Source organism: Aotus nancymaae, unplaced genomic scaffold (assembly GCF_030222135.1).
Source record: "Aotus nancymaae isolate 86718 unplaced genomic scaffold, 86718_ANA_hifiasm-v0.15.2.pri h1tg000006l, whole genome shotgun sequence".
In the NCBI taxonomy this organism is placed as follows: Eukaryota; Metazoa; Chordata; class Mammalia; order Primates; family Aotidae; genus Aotus; species Aotus nancymaae.
Window position 1 is genome coordinate 35,121,988 of NW_026988417.1, and position 20,154 is coordinate 35,142,141.

Sequence of the window (20,154 nt, forward strand, 5' to 3'; positions counted from 1 at the left end):
ATAATATTCAAAGAAATAAGTAAGTAAAAATGCAAAGTCCTGATTATGCCTAGAAGTTAAAAAACACAATCTGGCATAAATATCTAATCAGCAATATGCTTGCTGTATAAAGCTCTTGATGTCATCCCATGAGGTTGAAGGAAAAGCAGGTTCATATAACCATTGAAAGTATTATCCTTGTCACAGCAATAAAATAGCCAAATGAAGAATTATTTAGCTATATTTTTATATTGCAGTTGACCTTTGAACAACATAAGATTGAACTGCACAGATCCCTTCACACAATTTTTCTTTTGCCTCTGGCACCCCCAAGACAGTATGATCAATCCCTCTCCCTCTTCAGCCTACACATATAAAGACAATGCAGATGAAGACCTTGATGATGGTCTACTTCCACTTAATGAATAGTAAATATGTTTTCTCTTACGATTTTAATAGCATTTTCTTTACTTACTTTGTTGTAAGAATACAGTATATAATATACATAATGTACAAAATATGTGCTAAGTGATTACTTATGTTATCAATAAGGCTTCCGGTCATCAGTAGGCTATTATTAAATTTTGGAGGATTCAACACAATGGAATACTAGGCAGTCATAAAAAGTATGAGATTATGTCCTTTGCAGGGACATGGATAGAGCTGAAGGCCATTATCCTTAGCAAACTAACACAGGAGCAAAAAAACAAATTCTGCATGTTCTCGTAATTTGGAAGTAAATGATGAGAACACATGTACACATAGAGGAGAACAAGACTCATGGGGCCGTTCAGAGGGTGGAGACTGGTAGGACAGAGAGGATAAGGGAAAATAACTAATGGGTACTAGGCTTAATACTTGGGTGATGAAGTAATCTGTACAACCAACCCCAATGACCCAAGTCTACTGATGTAACAAACCTGCACACGTACCCCTGAACTTAAAATAAAAGTTAAAAAGAAGTTTCATGTAGATTTTTTGAGTGTATGGGTGTCAGTGCCTCTAACCCCTGCATTGTTGAAAGGTTAACTGTATTTACATATGTGTGTGTGTATACGTATGTTGTGCAAATAATCTTGCACTATTATAGAGCAAACCATACTGAACCAGTGTAATTCAGAGTATTTTTAAGTAAATTACAAGAAGCCAAGGAAAACAAACCAATTTGTTGAAGAAGAAAAGCAGTTTGAAGATTTCCCAAAGAACTCTGGATAGAACTACCATTCGATCCAGCAATCCCACTACTTCATTCTATCCAAAGGAAAAGAAATGGTTCCACCAAAAAGACACCTGAACTCATATGTTTATCACAGCACTATTTACAATAGTAAAGACATGTAATCAACTCAAGTGCCCCTCAGTGGTTGACTGAATGAGCAAAGTGTGGTCATATATACTATGGAATACTACACAGCCATAAAAAAACAATGAAGTCATGTCCTTTGCAGCAACACGAACACAGCTGAAGGTCCTTATCCTAAGTGAATTAATACAGAAACAGAAAATCAAATACTGCATGTACTCACTTATAAGTGGGGGCTAAACAATGTGTATAAATAGAAATAGAGATGGAAATAAGACAGTGAAGACTCCAAAAGCAGGGACAGAAGGGGGCAAGGGCTGAAAACTACCCATTGGGTACTATGTTCACTATTTGAGTAATGAGCTCAATAGAAGCCCAAACCCTAGCACTACATGATATAACCCTGTAACAAACCTGCACATATATAGGTATGGACCCCTTGAATCCAAAATTAAAAGTAAAAGAAAATGTCTTCCTAATTGTTCTGATATGTCCCTGGTTGCTTCTTCCCAGGCTTCTTTGCTTGATCATCTGCCTTTTCTAGACCTTTACACACTGGGGGACCTCGGGCTAGGTCTTCAACTCTCCTTTCTATCTACACTCTCTACTAGGTGAACCTGTCCAGTTCCTAGGCAAAATAGCATCAATATAGTGATGACTCCCAAATTTATATCTCCAGATATAACCTCTTCAATTAATTCCAGACTTGCATATCCAACTGCCTACTCATCAGCTCCACTTTGCCACCAAAGAGACATCTCCGAGTTACCATTCCCAAAACCAAATTCTTGATCTACTGTCCTAAACTTACTAACATCCTACTTCTATTCTCCAAGTATTTGTTCTCTCAAAACACAGCACCATAATTCAGTAACTGATCAGGTCAAAAATTCTGGATCATCTTTCACTCTTACAGTAATCTGATCCATCAATAGATCCTAACACCTCTACCTTCATGATATATCCAACCACTCCTATTCTCAGGTAAGCCATTACTTGCCTGGCCTTTGCAGCCACATCCTAACTAGACACCTGCTTTCGCTTTTGTCCCACAGAAGCTTATTCATCTGGAGTCAGCGTAATCATGTAAAAACATAAATCAGACTATTCCACTTCCCAGCTCTCAAACTGAGTAGCTTCTCACCATATTCCCATTTCATTTCAAATCTTCACACATCATGACCAATATGGCCCTACATGATCAGTTTGTGCGTATCTCTGAAATCATTTCTTCCCACTCTCTCTTTCATTCAAATATTCCCAGCCACCACAGCTTCCTTGCCGAATTTGGACATGCCAAGTACAACACGCTCTTAGGGTCTTCAGTATCCTCGACCCTACACCTGAAATACTCTATCTGGATTATTGCAAAGTTTACTTTTTCACTTTATGAAGATCTTTCATCCAAGATGTCTTCTCTTAGCTAGTAAACACAGATACTATTCCATCAGACTATATTTATATTGCTTATTTTTCTGTGTAAAATTTAACATTGATGGGCAGAAAAGCATATAATTTTGTCTGCTAACACTGTTTTCCCTAATAATGTATATGTTGCATGATGGTAGGGACTTTGTTTATTCATCATGATATCACCAATACTTTTAATAGTTCCTGATGCACAGTAGATGCTTAATAAACAGTTACTGAAAAACTAAATTCAAGAAATCAAGTTTTAGCTATGCATGACCACATGCACAGATAATTCAGAATATAATTTATAGTCATAATAGTTTTACAACAAAGATATATTTATAATTATCAAACTGCTTTTGAAATACATGTAAATGTCACAGAGAAATCTAGGTCTACAGAAAACTATAATAATTAATCACAATATGGTCATCATAAATAATATAAAAACATGTAAATTTCATTGGTATACTCTGTTAAAAGAAAGCATATACTATATATATGATTCAGAAAATTTTCAACAGGTTTTAAGATATTGTTTTCTCCCTCAAGAGAATAACAACAACAACAACAAAATCACTCCCCAGAGTTGTCAAGATAAAGAATAAAAAGCAAAAAGGCACTTACCTCCCTTTTTCTACCAAGAGTAAGACATCCAATTTTTCCCCATTTTGAACCATTGTGCTGATTGCTGAAGGGAGAAAGAAAAGCGTAAACTTATTTTTTAATAAATACACTACACTAAATACCTATGAAGACACAAATATTAATACTACTTAGTCATAAGTTTGAGAGTGAACCATCAACATTTTACTAAAGGCTACCATTATTGGATGCAATAAAGAAATGTGTTCCAAAGATAAGGGAAGGGAAAATTCTTACTTAGCTCTTGCAGTCTTCTTAAGTGCATTCTATCTTCCTGAGCTTCTTGCATTTGAAGGCAAAAATGCAAACTGGATTTGTCCATAGCAAACCAGCCTTTTCTCCACTGATCCAGGGCATGGCAGTCTTTGTAGAAGAGTTGACCAATCAAATCATAGTCAGCTTCTGTCAAGTTTTCAGCAAATAAGGGAACAAAATGCTGTTAAAACAAATACAAAAAAGTAATAAAGACAGTGAAAATAAGAAATCCTTTCCTATCTACAGATATGAGAGAAGGTAGACAAATTATCTTAGTTTTTTCTATTTTAAAGATTCAAACATAACACAAAATTCAAAACAATTAAACTTGCTATCAGTCTTAAAACAACAACTATAATGCGTTTTCAAAGGGCAGCATCTGAAACCACTTTCCTTGCTATATATAGAGTTGAAATGGCAAGACATTCTCTTAATTGATTTGTGGAACTTTTCAAAATGTCAACCTTCAGTATTTTTCTCCATTTACATATTTTACTGAATCTGTCCCTTTCTCCTTTGTGTACACCTTGAATAAAACATCTACCTATAAAAAGAAATACACAGAAATGACTTTACAAGATTGAGAATATTCTAACCACCAAAAACATGGCCTTAATTTGAAGAATGATTCTCCAAGTCTTACTTTAATTTCTTCCCGGCTTAAGGCTTCTGGAAGGTAGCTCTTTACCTCTTTTGACTACTATCTTTGAAAACCTAATGAAGTATGAACTTTATTTCTATAATCTTATATAAAACATTCATGGACCCCTGAAGTTCAAACACGGACTACCGGTTCAGAATCTTCTCTGGATTTAGGGCAATAATGTAATATTTAAATACCTTGGCTATTGCCTCTGTCCATTTCCTTTGAGCTTGACATGTTTCAGCTCCAAATAAAAACACACGTTCTGAAGGTAAGTAGATCTCAAAGATAAAGATGGGCCTACAAAATGCACAAATAAAAAGATACTACCAGTTACGTCTGGCTCTTAAGAAAACAAATAACACATAGGTCAAATTTTTAATTAAATTCCTTTTAAAATGAAATAATGCTGTGAAATCAACCTATCAGATTGTTTCGTTAATGGCTTGCAATTATTCAAATGAGGTAAATGGAACACACTGGATAAGACAAAAGAAATATTTTGTATACTCACTTGATCATTCTATTGTATAACTTTGTTTATGCCTGGACACTCACCAGTTGACTGATGTAGCAAAGGGCTCTCATCAGTTTCCTCTTCCCTCTCTGACCACTGCTTCTCGATTTACCCTGACCAACATTCAAACATTGTACAAACAATTTTTAACCCTCTTCCTAACTTCAAATGGTCCCTGTCACACAGCAGGTTCCTTGCAAAACACAAACACATCAAGCATAACACTCTGTTACAGTCTCCCTAAGAAAAACAAATTTTCCTTTCATCATCTCAACTTACCCCCAAATTTCTTATCCTTACTATAGATAAAATTAGAGGAACATCCCATGCTCTGAATTCTTTCCTGAGTTCCTCACTCACAACTCCAATTATTCTTAGAACACACTATGTATGTGTGCTACTGTTACCTAAAAATCTCAAAATACCTTATGCCAAAGTCATCTTCCTTTTTCCCCTTTTATGTCCCAATCCTGTTGTATCCCCTTTTTGTCCTAATTATAAGCATCACAATCAACCTCATCAACAAGCTCAAAACCCTGGAATGTAACTAATTCTTCCCCTTAACACCAACTCTTCGTCCAGTCAGTCTGTTAGTATTATCAGCTCACTCTCTTCCTCTAGTTAAAGTCTCAACAATTACAGTCTCTCCTCCTCGTCTCCTCCTTACCACTTTTTCCAGCTCCCTTACTAAAATAAAAGCCTGCATAACTCTTCAGTGCCTACATTATTGAGTTCATGCTCTCCAAAGTGCTATTTGAGGCAATTCAGCAAGAATTTTATGGCAAAATTTTTTTTCAACATCATCTCATTGTAGACACTTTCTCTTTGCATATCCACTTGTATCAGTAATATTTTGTCAAGAATATTTTATTTTTAACATATTGACATACTGACATAAACTAGTGTTAATTTTGAGTTATATTTCATTTACTAGTTAGTAACTTAATATACAGAATCCACTTATTTTAACATTCCATAAGTCATATTACATAGAATAGTCATTTAGAGTAAAGGCACCATTAAGATTAAAACAAAAACAAGTCAACTAATAATCAGGACTGTTCACATCAAAACTCAAATCAGATTTACTAGAAAAGAAGTCATCTCAACTAGTCATTATATAATAAAGGTAATATGGTCAATATAGTTTTATATAAATAACAGCTTTGCAAATCTCTTCCCTTTCTCATATAAAAATCTTACGTAAAATCTATGCTCCTACAAAACTGATTTTTTTCAGATTTTAGTATCAATATTTTTCATTAATTACATCAAAAAACATGATTAAGACACTTTCACACCAAAGATCTTAGGTGGCCTGCTTTTAAAATCCTCATGCAGATTTATTTAAACTATAGTATATGTGAGTCAAATATATTACATAAGTAATGCTTAATCTATTCATTGTGACTTTTTTCTGACCATTAAAATAACAAATAGATCTTTAGGAAATTTAGAATTTTAATATGCTATTAAATATTCTGTTTATTTTAATGTGAACAGATAATTATAGAAGATTCTCCTTTATTACCTGTTTTAATTATGATACTAAATGAATAAATAAATTTTACCACTAGTCCACTATTTTAAATAATAAGTAACAAAAATTAAATGACTACAATGGTCATAAATGACATACTATAAATTTACATAAGATTTGGCCAGGCACAATGGCTCATGCCTGTAATCCCAGCACTTTGGGAGGTCAAGGAGGGTGGATCACTTGAAGTCAGGAGTTCGAGACCAGCCTGGCCAACATGGTGAACTCCCATCTCTACTAAAAAACACAAAAATTAGCTGGTGCATGTGCCTGTAATCCCAACTACTTGGGAGGCTGAGGCAGGAGAATCACTTGAACCCAGGAAGTGGAAGCTGCAGTGAGCTGAGATCACGCTACTACACTCCAGTCTGGGTGACAGAACGAGACTCCATCTCAAAAAAAAAAAAAAAATTTACATCAGATTTGATTTGAACACTCTAGTACTTCATATTATCTATTATAAATACTTTAGTTTTCCTACTTTGTAGTGAATTCCCAAAAGAAGTTTCAGAAGGTACAAGGTAAGTAGTCTTCAAAAAACCATCAAATCCTTCTATTAGAAGCAAATAAAGAAACAAAATAACAAAACTCTCATTACCTGGTGTATTTATCTGAAAATATCCTTTACCTCCTAATTGTGTAATGATAGACCTACCCCGTATTTAAATAGAAGTCCTCTTTGTGTATAGCCAGGCAGATAACTTCATTGATACTAATGGTGCCATTAGGTGTGGTAGACTTATCATTTTCATAGTAACTCAAGAAGCCTCCTTCCAAAACACACCATTTTTTATTTGTCTCTAAGAATTTAAAACAAAACAAATAACAAATTGAGCTAATCACAAATCTAATTTTAAAAACAAATACATGCATGCCTTTAAATAATGACTGGGTCTAAATAAATAAAATTATGAATTTCCTATTTCACATAAAGTATATGTTATTGCTGTGTGGGATATAAAGCTGTCACATTTTCCACTCTCAAAAGAATTTATACTCTAGTAGCAAGGAATGTATAAAACAAAAGTGACTGTGACATTGATGACCAGAGAAGGCAGAGCCATAAAGAGGTTGCTGAGAAACAACTCTGAAGCTGCAAAGAATCATATGTATGCATAGAGTAGTAAAAGGAAAAAAATGTAGGATGAAAAGTGAGACTGCAGCTTATGGTAGGTATAAAAAGGAAGGTAGGGTCAGAATCTGCAGGGCCCTTAACACTTATTCAGAAGATTTCAAATTCATCTTATACTGAAGTCAGCAAACTACCACCTGCAGGCTAAATCAGATCATCATCTAAAATACAGATTAGAGCTACAGAAATCAAGACTAATAAGGTCTATATACTAGATATAATAAAGTCTATAGATAATTTCTAAAGCTGGATTACTGTTCTGTGGTTATTTTAGAGCATTATTTATAAACGCCCTTCTTTTTAAGAAATACATACTGAAGTACTAGAGGTAAAGAGGTATTATGTCTACAATTTACTTTTAAGTGTGCATATAAAGAATGAGAGAGAGAGAAAGAAATATATACCCATATATACATACATACATGATACCTATGTCTGTGTATTATACATATGCATATATATATGCATACATAGAATAAAAATAAAGTAAATGTAAAAATGTTAATTGATAAATCTTGATAAAAGGTTTATCAATTAAACCTTGGTAAATTCCATATGGGAATTATTTGCATGATTCTTAGAACATTTCTGTAAGTCTCGTATTATTAGTCAAATAATTTAAAAGTTTAAGAATATATTAAACTACTTTCTAATTTTTCCTTTATCATATCATTAGAATCTTAGGTGGGTGTGGGGGTGAGATGAAAGAAAACAAGACAATGTATTTGGCTTCAGAAAACAATCATGAGGAGTAACAATCAAAAGGGTGATGTCTAGGGAGCCATAGGACCAAAGTATTCTGAAAACAAATTACCAAATGAGAAGTCCAATCATAACCGGCAAAAGCAAATAGCATAAACAAATCCTATGGGCACTGGAAAAGAAAGTTAGCAGAGACCAAAGCAATTTCTTGTGAAAAGTGATATATTATTCCAGGGCCTTCAAATCCTGAGTCACAGGGTATGTCCTGCACAGTTAGATAAAAGTCACGAAAAGCCACAATTTTTAAATGAACATTCATCGCAAGTTTCTAAAATATAAGAAAGGCAAAGTCAAAATATTAATCAAAGGAAGTTCGGAAGTAATTTCAAAACAATGCACTCAGACAACTAGAATAATCTTCATAAGAGAATAAAGAAAAAAATGTACAATTATTCAGTACACAGATAATCAATGGTACAGATTAGGAGTTCCAACCGTTTCCAGGCAGCTTGCAATCCAGTGAAAGGGGAGATGTGTTCAATATGATAACTATCAGGTTGTCTCTTTCGTGGATTAGAAGCATTCAAGGAGGTAAGCTGTAGGGGGAGATCCCGTAAGCGCCCAGGCAGGAGCAAAAGGCCTCCGCCTATTTCCATATAAATAATGAAGAAGAAAGTAATTAAAAATATAACCGTAGTAGTTATTAGTTATTCATATGTGATCTTAGTTATTCATAGGCGATCTTAATTCTTTTACTAATGCCTCTCAGGTCAGAAGTGTGAACCTGGGGTGACACTGTGAAATGAATCACACTAAGGTAAGATAGTGTAAGCCCTCTGTCACGCCCGCATAAGGGCTGCTGGAGGGCGCCTCAGCTGTGCGGCAGCGCCAGCGCTATGAAAGCGCCCGCTGTTTAGCCAGCTAGGGAAGGAGATGTCCAAAGTGGCCGAGACATCTCCTTCCTGGCGAAGTTTGGAGAAAACTCTGCTTCTCCAAGCTCTTGTGGTAAGGCCTGATGGCTGTCAGGGAGACCAGCAGACATCCAGGGGCTTAACTGTCTCTATGTGATGCTGTGCTTCAGTGGTCGCATTCCATGTCTACTCTCATGTTCTGCTTCTGCACCTGGTTCCTTTTATCTTAGAAAAGATAATCAGTAATAGTAATATAAATCTTAATGTTTTAGTTCTTTCTTGGTAAGTATGGAAAAAGTGCTGATGCATTATGCTCCTTACCTTAATTCGGGTGCCAGAAATTCCTGAGCCCCTACCTGAATGACATGTGATGTACTTGACCTTATCACTGCCATGCCCTATCTACCCTGCCTCCAGTCTCCAATCACCAAGACCATGCCCTACCTACCCTGCCCCCAGATTTGCAACTCAATAAAAGTGAGAGAGTCCCGGCATTGGGGCCACTGCTGGTCTCCGCGATTTGGGTAGCAGTGAACCCCTGGGTTCAAACTCTCTTTTCTCTATCTCTGTGTCTTGTTTTTTTTCCCTACAATTCTGCCTTTTATTTCTACAATTTCTCATCTCTGCACCAGCTGGGAGGGGCTCACAGAACCTTGTAGGGCTGGACCCTACAGTAAGCTGCCCTTCATACTGAAATGACAAAAAAATAAACTGCAAAGAAAAAAGTTTCTATAAAATAATCCTTTATGAGTTAGGAGGCATGTTTCTAAAGTAGCAAAAACTGCATTCAGAGCTACAATCTTTCCATAATATCAGGAAAGAACAGTATGAGGAAAGTCATAGAAAGGTGAAATGAAGAAACCCTATTTGGCCAGAGAATCAGATTATACGTGAAGCTGGGAAATGGGAAACAAGACTGCAGGTTCATGGCAGAGGCCAGACCCCAAGAGTCTCACTTGACAGGTGTTCAGAAGTTTGTGCCTCTCTCACTTAGACAAGTGGGACTCATTTGAAAGTCTTAAACAAACAGTGCCAAACGAATTAAGCATAACATAAATGTGACTGCAGAATCTCATTATGTAAATTCTAATGGGAAACAAATGACAGATCTCTTTAAAAGGGTAGGTAGAGACTCATTTTAAGTTAGAATTATAAGCTCGAGGAGAATTAGTCCTGTGGCATTCTCATTTATATAGCCATTTCTTAGCTTTATTTTTGTAAGTAAAACGGGCCAGAAGTCACACAAGACAGGTGCACATGTCGTCTTTGAGGATTTATAACAACAAAGCTGTGATAGGAAATTGTGACGTTCTCATTGATATAGGAAGAAATAAAAAGGTTTAGCAAGATTAAGTCGTATGATATGGGTCTGCTTGGGCCAATTTAGGTATTCATTCCTAAATTTGACTTTGAGAAATGTCGGTGCCCTCCATGAAAACCTCTCTGCTACACAAGTCACTTTAATTGTTAAAGGAAGATGTCTACCAAGAAAAAATTGGGGTCATGGAATAAGTGACTTTCAGGCCTCAGCTGTTCCATAGACAGGAGCTTGTGTGTAAGATGTCAGTAAAGTTAGTCATGTTGAGATCAGTGAAGAAAAACATTACTACACGATTTACCCAAGCACAGGTAAAGAACTCCTCAGAGGCAACCCACTGAAATGCTACTATGGAATGAAACACATGATATAGTTGGATACCTTGGTTGTCAGCTACATACCTAAACTCAAAAGCTGACTGGAAGCCAGGGGCAACTGTGTTTAAACATAAGCCCTTCACTGCTCCCCCTCCTCATCATCATCGGATTTACGTGCCATGTACTGTTCTACACATTTTATATGCTTTAACTCATTGAATCCTCAGGACAACGCAATTATGTCAGTTATATCATGCACCTTACTTGTACCCTTTTCACAGGCATATAACAGTTAATCAACATTCCTGAGGTCACACTAAGTGCTGGCATCAGATCTGGGGATGAAACCCCATGCAGTTGCGTTCAAAAGTTGCTGTTCTAATCTAACAGGAAGGAGGGTTCTGGAAGCTGCCCTCTTAATACTGGCACATAGTAACTCACTATATCTGTTATATGCTTGAACTACCTACGTTCATCTCAAAAATGTACTAGGGTAAAGAAGGCATACCATCTAATACATATGTGTACAACATGTCTGAGGTAGTTAAGGTAAAACTATCATTTTTTGAAACTATGAATTTGTTTCCTCATGAAGAATTTCCTAAATTGATAGTATTCCGCATCCACTAAAAATGGTAATATAGGTTAGCAATCCTTTTTATTTAAAACACATGTGTTTTAGCCTTGGAAAAACATGTTTAATCTATACAATCTAGGCTTTCACAGAATAAAAGATCTTTAAAATTCCTCAATGTTAATCTACAAACTTAAATATAAACAGACAGAAATAGAATTTCAAGTAATCCAAATCAACCACTGGCTTTTTAAAAATCGAATACTGTGTAAACAAATCAAGGTAAGATATCAAGGGAAAAAATATGGTTGAGGTGGGAAAAAGGAAAACAAAACCAGGATGCTATTATTCAACTCTGTACTTAGGTTCAACAAGAGCAATCCATCTTTCTTTTCATGAACATTAAATTGAAAAGAAAAAAAAAAAAGAAAAATACAGATCAGTCTTCATAACCAGAGGCTAAAAAACTTTAAATCTTGAAAGCCTGAACTGACAATGTGAAGCCTCTGCAACTCTGAAGGACTGCATGCATTTCATTCCCACACTTTTGTCTTTGTTTTTAATCATTTTGCTCTGTGGCTGCCCTGACAAGTGCTGATGGAGTGGTGGCATCCAGGTGCTTGCTTTCAGAGGCAAAGGTGACAACCACACTTTAATCTCTAAGTCTTTCCAAATAATTCATTTTTTTCATAAATCTGATGTTCAGTAGAAACAACAGTATTGCACAATCTTCAAGGGGGAAAAAGAAACAAATTCAGAAGTTTTTCTGGATAGTTCAACTTTTCCTGTTCATTTGTAAGTAGGGTCTTTCTGCCCTAAATATGCTTTGTGCCAGCAATTATATCTTTTTATCCACAGATCAAAATCAAGATACTGACATGAGTCACCCATTTACACTAGTAGTAACTTGCCTAAAAAAAAATGATCATCCATTCCACAAATATTTATCATGTGCTACCATATGCTGACACTGTTTTAGGTATCAAAGATTTGATAATCCTTGACGAGCCAGAAAACACTGATGCCTCATTGAGCTTTCACTTCAGGGGTAAAGAGAAACAAATAAATGGAAACAGGATCATCTCCATGTGATCAGTGGTAGGGCAGATATACACAGCACTCTATGAAAGAGAAAGGCTGGCAGTGGGCTCACACATTAGTAGGGTGCCAGAAAGGCCTCACTAACCAGGGAGTACTGAATCGATTCCCAAATAAGGAGAAACCAGACTGGGGGAAGTGCCCTCTTTGCAGATGAAACAGCAGTTGCAACGGTCCAGAGGTGGCAGAAAAGAACTCGGCATGTTCCAGACATAAGGAGGAAACCAGTGCAGCCAGGCAGGTAACCAGGGAGAGGACCATGTGACCATGGAGAGGAATGACAGGAGATGAAGGGAAGGAGGTACAAGAAGGTCTTTTAGGTCACAATAAAGAATAGGGTTATATTGTGGAATAAGGAGCCACTAAAGGTACTTGAGCAATGGAATTACATGATCAGTTTTCCTGTCTGCTTGTTGTTGTTGTTTTCCTTTAGAAGAAATGGTCTTCCTATGTAGCCCAAGCTGTGTTCAAGCAATCTCCCCATCTCTGCCTCCCTACTACCTAGGTGATTTCCATTTTTAAAGATAACTGGCTGGGAGCAGTGGCTCATACCTGTAATTCTAGCACACTGGGAGGCTGAGACAGGTGGATTAATTGAAGTCAGGAGTTCGAGATCAGCCTGGCTAACATGGTGAAACCTCGTCTCTACTAAAAATGCAAAAGTTAGCTGGGTGTGGTGGCAGGTGCCTGTAATCCCAGCTACTCAGGATGCTGAGACAGGAGAATCACTTGAACCCAGGAGGTAAAGGTTGCAGTGAGCCAAGACTGTGCTACTGCACTCCATCATGAGTGACAGAGCAAGACTCCATCTGAAGGAAGGAAGGAAGGAAGGAAGGAAAGGGGAGGGAGGGGGGAGGGAGGGAGAGAAAGAGAGAGAGAGAGAGACAGAGACAGAGAAAGAGAAAGAAAGAAAGAAGATAAGTCTCTCTTTTGGAGGCAGTTTTGAAGCCAAGCTAGAAAGACAGACAATTAAGGAAGGAACCGTAACGTAGGCAGGACATGACCGTGATCCTGGCTGGGAGGAGGTCAGTGCAGATGAAAAACAGCCAACTGCTTCAAGATCTATTTTGAGTTTAAAATGACAGAACTTGCTGGTAAATTGGATGGAAGATACTAAGACAATCAAATAATACCCTGCCAGATTATTTTCACTAAAATCACTGCTATTATACTATATAGACAAAATATAAAAGCTCACTTTCACATTACCTAAAATGCAATGTTTTAAAAATCGAAAAATACCCCTAGTTAAATTATATATACAGATAAAGCCTTTCTTTAAAATAAATTTTAACCAAAAATCCATAGTTAATACATAAAAGGAATCATTTAGTTACAATTTTTTATTACATCACTGCAGTACTCAAGTAAATTTTAAAATCAATCAGTTTCAAGATAATATTAAAGAAGGCTGTTAAGTCCACAAACAATATAACCAAAATTGTCAAAAATAAAAAAAAAAAGCTTTTTTTTTTTTTTTTTGAGACAGTTTCGCTCTTGTTACCCAGGCTGGAGTGCAATGGCGTAATCTCGGCTCACTGCAACCTCCGCCTCCTGGGTTCAGGCAATTCTCCTGCCTCAGCCTCCCGAGTAGCTGGGATTACAGGCACGCGCCACTATGCCCTGCTAATTTTTTGTATTTTTAGTAGAGACGGGGTTTCACCATGTTGACCAGAATGGTCTCGATCTCCTGACCTTGTGATCCACCCGCCTCGGCCTCCCAAAGTGCTGGGATTACAGGCGTGAGCCACCGCGCTCAGCCAAAAAAGCTTATTTTTAACCTGCAGAATTCTTACAATATATTGAAAAGCCTTCGGAAGAAAATCTTGTGTTTCAATCCCCATTTGATGTTTATAAAAGTTACGTGGTTTGAAGAGTGAGTCTGTGATATTCGAGTATTTAGAAGAAACATTCTAGTAAACTTATTTTTAAGTATCTTAATTATTTTGACAATTTATATACTCAACTCACAGACTGTCCAAGAACTTTTATCTTCTTATCACTTATCTTTTGACTACGTAGGGTTAATACTGACAGTAGGAATAGAAGACAAAAAAAAAAAAAAAAAACTGAGTAAAATCTGACATTTATTATTGGATAGGCTGACTAAAGGATGACAAAAACCAATTGTCGAAAGAATCAAAAACATCTAATTCAAAGGACAAAAATGCTCTCCCATTCTACTGTCATCTGGCTGTCACCTCACTTTGACCAAGGCCAAGGTGCCACTGTAACAAAGATAACACAAATCAGGTGTAAAGTTCTGCTTCATGCTAAGCTTCACTATTCATGTGAAAATCGACATAACATCAACGATTTTGTAGACTTTCGTAAGGATTACAATTAATGTATGTAAAGTATCTAAAGCCATGCCTTACACATAGTACATGCTCACTACAGGACAGCTATTTGTTCTAGGAAAATCTAATAATGCATAGTTAATCCCAATATAATTCTACTTTGGATTATTATATTTATATAATACACAAATTATATATAAATAATATACATATATTTGGAAATAAAGCTTTTATATTGAAACAAGAACTTCAAATGCTCATATATGAGGATTAACACTCTACAGTGAGTTTATCATCCTATTGTTCTTTTGATTGAATACAGCTGAATTATATGATCCAGTGAATTAATGCTAGGCTCCTGAGTTGATCAATGCCCATCATCAATTGGCATGAACAGCTTAATCTCTCCCTTCACACCCTTTGTTCCAGTAAGGCAGATCACATTATATTTTCCTGCCTATATTTCTCAGATTTGTTCAAATGTATATACATGAACATAAGGACTGTGTCTTAATCACTTTTAAATTAAATCTCAATGCCTAACACCAGCCTGACACAAAGAGTTGGAAAGATAAATGAATAAATACCCCATTGTCACTCTGCTCAGATAATTCCCCAAACCTAGAATACGTTGTTAAATCAGATTCCCATCATTTTTTAAACCAAGCTTAGGTTTTATTTTTTTAAATACATACACACATATACTTCCCATCAGAAAAAAACTGAACTATTTGATACCACTTAGTACTCTAATTGAATATGTACTAAAAACTTGTGATGTCTTCCCATGTGTTCACATTTATCTATATTATCTCACCAGTAGGAGTGTCTATCCCTAAGGAAAGGGGCTGAGTTAAACTTTTTTTTTTTTTTTTTTTTTCCAGAATAACCCTTATAAGAATTGACCCTGAAACAGAATTGGTTAGCCTTAAGGTAGACATCAGTGAATTCTGTTGAGAATTCACTCAGCATTCCAACCCAGTGTAAATCCCTGCTGCAGTTCATGAAATAGTATTTGTGCCTAGAAGCATTTATAAATTCTCAAAAATATCTCTACTTGGAGATCACATCTATCATCTTAAAAAAATCAAAGTTTAAACCTAATTGTTTTCATAATGGAATAAAGTTTTTGTCAGAGCATATCTAAAAGGAACAGAAAAGATACCTTCAAGCAGTTTTTTCTCTGAAGAGAGTTTAGAAGCAGCAGAAGCAGCTTGATACAAAAAGTCACAAAGGAATGTGGACTGGGAAGACTCTTGACTTAATACACCCTCGGAATGAATATCATGTTTAGGGAAATCTAGAAAAATAAAAAAAAATAAGGCACATGAAATCTAAAATGTAAACATTTTCCTTTTGTTTATGAATATGTACATAAGTTTTGGGCTAGAAGAAAAACTACTTCAAATTTACCAAAGAATAATTAGAGAGAGATATTTATTTTACTTTGCATAAAATTTGCAAATAAGCACTTAAATCATGTTTATTATTCATATATGAAAATCGGATTTACTGTTGGTGGAAATGATTATGTGGGATTAGCTATTTTAATCTTCCATTTATAAGATTAAGGGAATATAAAAGATTCATTTCCTAAACTTTTATTGAAATCATACAAAAAATAGTCTTAGGCATCTTCCATATTTTTGGTAATTACATTTTTCTTCATTCTGATGGTTTCTCTTATTTGAGAAATAACTAGATTTATGCTTCAGTCCTTTAACAAATATATCAGAAGAGACCAGGCTAATGAAGAGACAGTGACAAACCTGAAAATTTGTTATGGTAGAGAAATTCCATTTGCAGACTTTGCCCAGCCTTCTTGGCTAGCAGATAGGGGGTGCTATGGACAGGGTCTCCAGTGGCACACATGACATCTGCTCCACTGAATAGCAAAGCCATTGTTTCTAGAACATCCGGTTTTACTACAGCAGCACACAGAGCCTGGTCATTAAGAGAAAATATACATTTTAAGGAAAGAAAATAAGATTGTAGCTATTTAAATGAGTAAAAGTCTGACAATTCATGTATGGGATAAAGTCTGTATTCCTTTTTTCCTAAGGCAGACTAATAGTAATTATGCCATGAATTAGGCAATAGGCACAAAAGGCTCGGTTTATGTGAATTTTAATTACAACCCAAGACCTCCAGGTCTCAATTCCTTGTTTGGTTGCTATGATGTTCCTTCTAAACCAAATCCATCATGCTTGCTTTGGAAGACATTTTTATGCTTACATACTATGATGATGGCTGATACTCAAAGAATCAAAACATTTCAATATAATAATGAAGTACCCATTAAGTGTTTTTCATATGAATGTTAATATATTTTTCCAATCTAATCAGGAGCTGCAGAATATTTGAATTATTAAGTGCTATGGGAAATTGAAAGATGAGTGCAAAGCAAATTCAGGATCTTTCCCTCAGGGACCGAGTGGAGGAAGAACAGTGAGAGACAGACAATAAAAAAATATTATTGACTTATGCTATATATCATTTTTGTGCACACAATAGGAACTGCTAGATTCTTTTTTTTTCGTTTGCTTTGGAATAATAAGCTGCCTCGCCATCACTTCTCATCCTTTCTTCCCACATTATATCAGTCCTAAGACTTCACTCTGCTGGATCCCCATGTACTTCCAAATCCTCAGATTGTGGCACCCTGAGTTAGCAGGAACTTTGGTTATGGAGGAAGAATTTATGCTGTTTTGACAATAAATCCTTAAGTGAAACAAGCGGGAAACCATTGAAATAATCTCACAAAAAGAAATAAAATAAAATTAATAATTTTGTCAGATAGTATAAGATTTTTTACTTTTTCTCAAGAATCTTGGTACATGATTAAAAAGGCATTAAAATGCATGTCTGTTGTTATGTTTAACTGAATACCTTATTTAATTCTTCTTTGGTGAGAGATGCCAAAAGTGTTTTTCTGAATTTTCCTTCTTTATATTTCTGAGTAATGAAGTTTTTTCTCTTTTCTACTGGTGAGTCCATATGTAATTCTTCATCCTTTTGAAGATTACCAGCCCAAAAGTCATTTGCTCTTTTGTTTCCAATGACAATAAAAAGCTGAATTGTCAAAAAATGCCAAAATATATCAATTTATAAAATGTATTTGAATCTGTAGGAAACTGAATTATACTACAACTTAAAGCATAACTTAGTATGAAATACAGGAAAACACATGAAAAACTCAACTATTCCAGAAAAAGGAAGTATGAAAGCAGACACTATTATCAGTTTTTAATATAGCCTAGCCACTCTAAATAATGGACAGAAATTAGCTTGGGAAGAATTGCAAACAACAGTAATTGTAGCAAAAGTATTTTCATTCTTTGACACTCATATTGAGACAGATTCACTTTAAATGGCAGAGTAGGTGGGCTAATGCTGTCTAAAGTGCTCAGTGGTGGGACAGGAGCTGAAAATGGAGACAGGACACCGCAAAGTAGCCTCGGTCACAGTTAATGACAGAGTATGGCCAAAGTAAAGAACATTACATTTTTCCAAATGTTTTCATTCACTCTCCTATTATTTTACCCATGCTGGGTTTAAACGCACAGACACACACACACAAGCACACAGACACACACAGAGTTCTAGCATTAAAAAATAAACAAAAAAAGAGCTGACAAGCCTTTCTAAGTACTTATTACTATTAAGACTCTTTTATACTTTGATTTTTTAAAAAACGATCTCATTTAATAAGCATTCTCAAAGAGTTACTACTAACAAAAAGACTATACGCCATTTTCATAATGCGGTGAGGAGTTTATCAAAGAACCATGAGAAAAATTCCTGCCACCTGACCCCGCAGCATACCTCCTCCCAGTCTCTGCAAACTGAGCCCTATCCCAACCCCATCCCGGTTAAATAGGACTCACCTCAATGAGTTCATTGCTCCAAATGCTAGCATCCATTTTTAGACTTCTAACCTTGGAATCCTTTGGTCCCAAAGATCTATGCTGTCCTAGAGTCAGAATAAAATTGCATTCTATTTTAATTTGTATATAAATTTACCTTTTTTGACTAAAAGTGTATAAGTCTGTGTATGATTTTGCGTATCTTCTCAACTGAAAACACGTCAATTCCTGCTTTTCTGGATGACAAGATGACAAGCACACTAACAGTAGTGGTGGGAATTAGAAACCACAGCTGACTACAGTGAAAACAGCAACAATCACCATCAGCATCTGCACTGATTAAAAAAAAAAACTACACTTAAAAAAATATATATATGTGCATGTATGTGCACGTGTGCATATGTACAAACATATGTGTAAATATATCTACATTTGGTAATCAGCTAGAAATAGTAGGCCACTGAAAACCTTTTGTAAGGCTTGTTAAAACTCCATGTATAAAAATACAGATATTTCTTTACTGTTACAAAAACTAGACTACTATTGTGAAACTAGTTACATGTCTAGTAAGTATGTGCTTAAAAATCTGACATGAATACTTTATTCAACAAGTATGTCTGGAAGAGAGTAAGAGCTCAGAATTCTATTACCGTCAATTCAATTATGCTGTATAAATCATCATTCAGTCATCACTGAGCAACCAGGCTACTTCAAATGATTTATAAACTGAGAAGGAAACAAAGTAAACAGGCCACTGTCCTTGATCTTAAGGATTCTTTGCCTAATGACCAGTGAAAGTTCATTACTTTCCCTACAATAAGTAAGAGGTTCTTTTTTTTTTTTTTTTTTTAATGTAGAAACTGCTCAAAGCACAAAGCCCTAAATTCCCATGGAAGAAAGAAATCTGCAAAGGTTTGCACTTATAAAGACTACCTATACAGGCAATACAGTATCCAGACAGCAAAAACTTACAAGCCTGTAGGAACAGATGAAAGGGACTGCTGGAGCAACCTAGGCATGACAGAATCTGAGTTGAGGCAGCAGGAGAACAAAATGGAGCAGACAGATTGAGAGATGCTGATAAGATAAAATGAATGAAACTTGGTGGGTTTGAAGGAAAGAGGAAGGGTCAGGAAGGTGTCTTAGATTTTTGGCTTTGAAGGCAGCACAGACACTATTGCTTCTGACCAAGATTGAGAATACATGAAAATGTGTAGTTTTATGAAATGGGCTGAGGGGAACAAGGATGGCTACATTTTTGACATGTTATATTTGAGGTGTATTTGGCAAATCTAAGTAGAGATTCTGGTAGGCATATTATCGTAAGAGTTTGGTGTCCAACAGTGTGAGAATCATCTGCTTAAAAATGAGGGTGGAATTAAAGTGATAAATAACATCAGTCAGAAGCAATGCAGTAAAAGAGAAGGAAGAATGTAACCCAAGGAAACACATGTATTTCAAAAGCATGAAAAGTAACCAGGAAAAAAAAAGGCTGGCAATAAAAACAAACAAAGAGAATGGTATCTTGGAAGCTGAGTGAGGATGGATGTCATGAGACAAGATGTCAAGAGTCTCAAATAAAGAGACAATAATAAAGATAGTAAGTGACTACACGGAAATTGAGAGGTAAAATACATTGGT

The 20,154-nt window shown here is 35.7% G+C and overlaps 1 protein-coding gene across 8 annotated transcripts in view; it reads right to left on the reverse strand.

Annotated features, from left to right (window-relative positions):
* The window catches only part of ARAP2 (ArfGAP with RhoGAP domain, ankyrin repeat and PH domain 2), a 210,179-nt gene that overhangs the window by 82,049 nt on the left and 107,976 nt on the right, over nucleotides 1-20,154 (reverse strand). For all 8 annotated transcript variants that reach the window (XM_012474969.2, XM_012474970.2, XM_012474965.2 and 5 more), the window contains 8 exons: nucleotides 18,535-18,620; nucleotides 17,537-17,719; nucleotides 16,417-16,591; nucleotides 15,813-15,947; nucleotides 6,951-7,095; nucleotides 4,436-4,538; nucleotides 3,578-3,776; nucleotides 3,323-3,386 (listed from right to left, as the gene is read on the reverse strand). In XM_012474969.2, coding sequence (XP_012330392.2) covers nucleotides 3,323-3,386; nucleotides 3,578-3,776; nucleotides 4,436-4,538; nucleotides 6,951-7,095; nucleotides 15,813-15,947; nucleotides 16,417-16,591; nucleotides 17,537-17,719; nucleotides 18,535-18,620 — 1,090 coding nt within the window. The remainder of the gene's footprint in view (nucleotides 1-3,322; nucleotides 3,387-3,577; nucleotides 3,777-4,435; nucleotides 4,539-6,950; nucleotides 7,096-15,812; nucleotides 15,948-16,416; nucleotides 16,592-17,536; nucleotides 17,720-18,534; nucleotides 18,621-20,154) is intronic.